The sequence below is a fragment of the Rhododendron vialii genome, chromosome 7a (assembly GCF_030253575.1).
Source record: "Rhododendron vialii isolate Sample 1 chromosome 7a, ASM3025357v1".
NCBI classification, from domain to species: domain Eukaryota; kingdom Viridiplantae; phylum Streptophyta; class Magnoliopsida; order Ericales; family Ericaceae; genus Rhododendron; species Rhododendron vialii.
The window spans coordinates 33,376,121-33,381,476 of NC_080563.1; the positions used below are offsets into that span (position 1 = coordinate 33,376,121).

At 40.1% G+C, this 5,356-nt stretch overlaps 1 protein-coding gene across 1 annotated transcript; it reads left to right on the forward strand.

The window, feature by feature from the left end:
* Window positions 1–2,724: 2,724 nt before the first annotated feature.
* On the forward strand, window positions 2,725–3,825 carry LOC131332930 (F-box protein At3g07870-like). Its single transcript, XM_058367239.1, has one exon. The coding sequence runs from the start codon at window positions 2,725–2,727 to the stop codon at window positions 3,823–3,825; it is 1,101 nt and encodes a 366-aa protein (XP_058223222.1).
* The last annotated feature ends 1,531 nt before the right edge of the window (window positions 3,826–5,356 follow it).

Here is a 5,356-nt window from a genome sequence, read left to right on the forward strand (position 1 = left end):
GACTTTCATGAATTCTATCTCCCCAGGATTCCGCGATGTCCTATCCGACAGCCGCTAACTGCCTTGCAGGGAATTCCTTACTCAAAAGTATGAGAGTGCGGCATAGCAAGAGTGAATGCTCCTACCTCCTTCTAACGCTTCTCTCTTTTCTTGCTTCCTCGCTTTAATCCAATAGGCCGGATTCCTTGCTTGCAGCCGATTGCTTGAAGAGAGTTTACTACAGTGCTTAAGGAGAGGAGAGATTCTCTATTGGATTAGCTTGAAGAGGCTACACTTTCAACGCTCGAACTCTTGAACTACTGGAATAGACAGACCGCAAGTCAACAAGTAAGGTTTTTATTACTAAAGGAAGTACTGGGCTAAGGCTAAGGGCAGACTCCTATTTCTATCTAGGTGTCACTGGGCATCCCGGAGTCAATCCTGGTAACTTCGATTAGCTTATGAGGTAAGCCCGTCTATCCCGACAATAAGGTAAGCGCGGATATCCCTTTCTGTCTTCCCGGGGTAGAGTGAGTCCTCGTCTAGTAGCTCATAGCTAGCTAGATTATCAGACGATTATTAATACGATTCTATTTCATTCATTCCCCATCTAGACGAGGCAAAACCGTCTACCCTTCCTGCACTCCTAGCTGCACAAGGCATTCTGCTTCCCCTGCCCAGAAGCTCTTTGAACCCCTTTCCTTCGAAGCGAGGTCAAGCCTCCTCTTCATCTCCTTACCGGTTGGGCCCCTTCATAACTCTCCCTTCTGTAGAGTTAGTTCCTCAATCTCCCGAACCCAAGAAAGGAGAGAAAGAAGGGGATGCTTATAGCCTGATGATTTAATTATTCCCTCACCGCAGATTTCAAAAACTTTTAGTCAAGCTTCCTTGCCTTAAGCCCAAGGAAAGCTGTCCAATCGCTTCAATAACTCCTATGTCAATTTGGCCGAGATCTTGCTACCTTTCCCTCTCCTGCAGGTGTGGTGTAACGTCTCTGTTGGATGGTTTTGTTTTTGTTTTTTTTTTTCAAGTGGTGTAACGTCCAACTTTCTGTTGGATGGTTTTGTTTTTGTTTTTTCGTGTACTTGTTCCCTCGATATATACTCTTTGAGTTTATAAAAAAAAAAAAATATTCCGAGCAAAAAAAAAAAAAAAACAATAATTGAGTGATGGGGAAGATGCATATGAGTTTTTTTTTTTCTTTGGCAAAAGAAATTTTATTAATTTCTGTGAAGGATACAAAAATTAAAGGGACAAGGATAAGCAGAACCAATCCGAAACCCAAAGATAATACGTTGGCTAGAAACCAAAAAAAAAAGAAGAAGACAAACACTCCAAAAAAACAACCACACCAACGAAAAAAAACAGCCAACAGCACCAGCAAACAAATCACCTTGGCCGAACGAAAAGACAGCAACAACCACCTAAGACCATCAAAACCAAGAGAACACCGATAGCACAGACATCGAGATAAAAATCTGAAACACCAACCCATGCAGGATCCGCAGTATAGAAACCAAGACACCAAAACACAACCGCCAACCAACAACAAAGAAAGCAGGCAGCAGGAGCAGCAATGGGTGTTTGGCTTGTGAACATTGGGTTATTTCGTAAAAATTGCAAAGATAAGAGTAAATTATTACTGATATTCCAAATATGTGAGATTTTCCATTACATCTTTTCACGAATCACCAGTACATTCAATATTTTTGTGCAGGTGTATATCTTTTTTCCCCGAACTTTTATTATTTTGGAACGTCACGAGCTTAACCTCAAGCTTGATAGCTCGAAATTTCATGAGTTTAAGCTCAGGTTTGAAAGCTCGAGTTTGAGTTGCATATTTTACGAGCTAAGCCAAGCTTATCACGATTACGAAATTTCCCAAAGTTCTAAAGCTCATGCCAAGCTTGAACACGTGTAATAAGGAGTTGAGCCAAGCCTAAGGAATATTGCAGTTGGCTTGATTAGCACCCCTAGTTCCGGCGTGGACGGTCTGTCTTTGATCAGGCTGAAGAAAGAATTACTCGAGATGCACGAGCTGGCCAGACACCCTTGACCGTTGAAATAATAGCGGAGTAATTAATGGATTTACAATTTAGCTATTCGATTAAAGATATTTGGTATTTCTTTTATTTTTTTCTTATTTTTGTTCGATTCATCTCATATTTTCCAGACGTCTATTAGTCTAAAAAATTATCACCAGAAATAAAAATTTAATAAAATGAATAAAGTACCAAACAACTTGTATTTTTGTCTGTAGTATCGTCTTTCATGATTTTTTCGACTTTAATTAATTTATTTTATTTCTCTCTTCAACTTAATTTATAATTTCTCATTCCCATTCGAAACACACCAAATAACAATATTTGGTTTCTTCTATTAGAAACACAAGGCCTAGCGCAATACATGAAAAAGTTAAAAGTGAATCTCAACCGTCCAGTATTGTTTCATGTTTTCTTTTCATATATCATATCTTTTCTATATATCCTATCTTTTCTGTAGAAACACTCTAAAAAAACCTAGTCCTTAGCTACCTTGGATCAAAAGAAAACCACGACCAATACGAATGAAAACAACCTTTGTTTCCTAGTCCATCTATGCTAAGGAGACAAATAGATGGTTTCCAAAATCCTATATATATAATTTCCTTATTTGAACAACTTGGGTTATAAGCTTCCTAGTGTATTATTTCAAACAATAACCAGATACACAGAACAAAACACGTACGTACATCAATTTGCAATAATGGACAAACTCCCTCTCGATATCTTCTTCGACATCCTCTCAAGAATCCCCGTAAAATCACTACTCCAATCGCGATCCGTCTCCAAACCCTGGCTCCACGTCATCGACCACCCATTCCTTGCCTCCATGCACGCATCGCGATGTTCAGCCGAAGAACCAAATACCCTACTGAAGATCCCTGACTGCGCCGCCCACAACCAGAAACCGTTGACTTTCCATGCTGTGAGAGAACACCGCCGGAGTCTAAGAGCGACCGAGAAGCCAATCGCGACGTTTTCGGACTGGAGTCGTTGCACGCCGATGGGTTCCTGTAACGGGTTGCTCTGCTTCGCATGCCACAAGGACAAACAATGTCTCGTCCTCTCCAATCCTCTTCGGAACGTATTTTTCGCGCTACCAAAGGCGACGATAAACAGTTCCGAAGAGGATTATTTGGTGAGCTGCGGCTTGGGTTTCGATGCGCGTACTAGTAGCTACAAAGTCGTTCGCATTCTTTGTTCGTTAGCGGGTCCGGACACATCGAGAGTCGAGGTACACAGAGTCGGAACAAGTTCATGGGAAGAGATAGCCGAAGTTCCTCCTTACCCGGTGCACGGGAAGGCGGTGTTCGCTCACGGAATTTTGCACTGGCTGGTTAGCCCTTTCGTCCAAGACTTCTTGGCATGCACCACGGATTCGATAGTTGCTTTCAACGTCGGGGAGGAGAAATTCCAATTAACCCCTCCTCACCCGACGTACCAATCCAGGAACACGACGCTGTTCCAGTTGCTTGATCTGAAGGGTGATCTGGGAATGGCTGATCTTTCTTCTCAAGAAAGGATTGATGTATGGGTGATGAAGGATTTAGAGTGGGTGAGAGAATACAGGATTGAGATGCACGCGCCGTGGGGGAGGGTTAACAATGGGCATGTTCAAGTGATTGGACTGTGGGGGGAGAAGAATGGGGAAATAATGATGAAGACTGATGAAGGGTTTTTCATTTACAGTGCAAAGACTGGGGGGTTGAGGTATGATCAGAGTTTGGGTCTGGAATCTGATTCAGTTCTGGTTTTTAGTCTCAGGGGGAGCTTAATTCATGATTTGACAACAAAATGTTTTTAAGACTTCGGTATTTACATTAAATTGGAAATAATTGATTTCCAATTATTATTGTTGGAATAGATTATGGGTTTGTATTTGGTGTTTTAAGTTTTTTTTCTTCCCTATATTGCCCTAGGTCAGTAATTTTAAGACAGGAAATTTTATAAAAACATTGGGGTTCTATAGACAAAATGAGAAAAGAACACCTCCTCATTGGGTGATTCTCAAATTGTGTTTTCATTGTTTTGTTCTGAAGTAAGAAGCTAAACGAACCAAATAGTTTGAACTTGGCTCGAGCTTGACTTAACTTGACTTTTGATTCGTTCGAACTTGCTCAAACAAAGTATAAGCCAATCTCAATCACTTTTTATTGTTTGTTTATAAATTCATGTCAAGTCTAACGTTATGAATGCTTGACTTGATAAGCTCGTGAATATGGGATTATTTGTAAATATTGCAAAGATAGTGATAAAATCAATAAATGTTCCAAAAATTGTCAAATCTTTCCTTCCATTCACATCTTTGTACCAATCATAAGTAGGGATGCTAATCAAGCCAAACACACACGTTATTACACTTGTTCAAGCTTGGTATGAGTTTGAAAGTTTTTTTAAGACTAATTGTTCAAGCTTTACTTCCATTTGAAGTAATGTGATTGTGATAAGCTTGCCTTGGCTTGGCTTGTGAAATATGCAAGTTAATCTCGAGCTTTCAAACCTAGCTAAAATTGTTGAAATTTTGAGCTATCAAGTCTGAGCTTAAGCTTGTGACGTTCCAAAATGACAAAGGTTGGGTAAAAAAAGCTATACACCTGCATAGGTTAAACGAGCCGAGCCGAGTTTTGTTGAGCTCAAGCTAGGCTTGTTTGCTTTAATGAGCCGAGTTTAAACATTTACTAAAAAAGCCTCTTTAATCGAGCTGAATCTCCTTTAACGAGCTGAGTTTTTGTCAACGAGTCATTGAGCTTTACTAAAGGGAAAACGAGCTGAGCCGAGCGTTAACGAGTCAAGCCGAGTTTGCAAACTGCTCGATAAAATATTACTCCCTCCGTCCCAATTTAAATGTCCCTATGGGAATCCTTGTACAACCTGCCATGATTTTCTATGTTGATTAGCCATCTCATACATAACAATTCTCATAGTGAAGTTGGTTTCTGTCTTCCATCTCATTCATTGTTTCTACATGCATGCTTTTCGTCCATGTATATCCTTACTGCCAATTGCCAAACCAGTGAAAGCCACCAGAAAGGAAAGAAACAAGTGTTAACCCCAAGGATTTACTTAATGGTCAAGGCCTAAGATTTAAGGGCTTGCTCTCTTTTAAAATCTCAGGTTCGAAAGTTCTCAGGTATTATCAACTCTTTTGGGATTAGGCCATATGGAGTATTGCTCCGGCTTTAATTAAGCTTCCCACTAGTGGGCGGTGAAATTGGACTCCTAAGTTATAAAAAAAGAAAAAGAAAAAAGGAACAAGCTTTGAACACTTTTAGTTCTTTCTAAGCATATAATCTTCTTCACGAATTTAGAAGGGAAATAAATGAAAGGCGTAACTA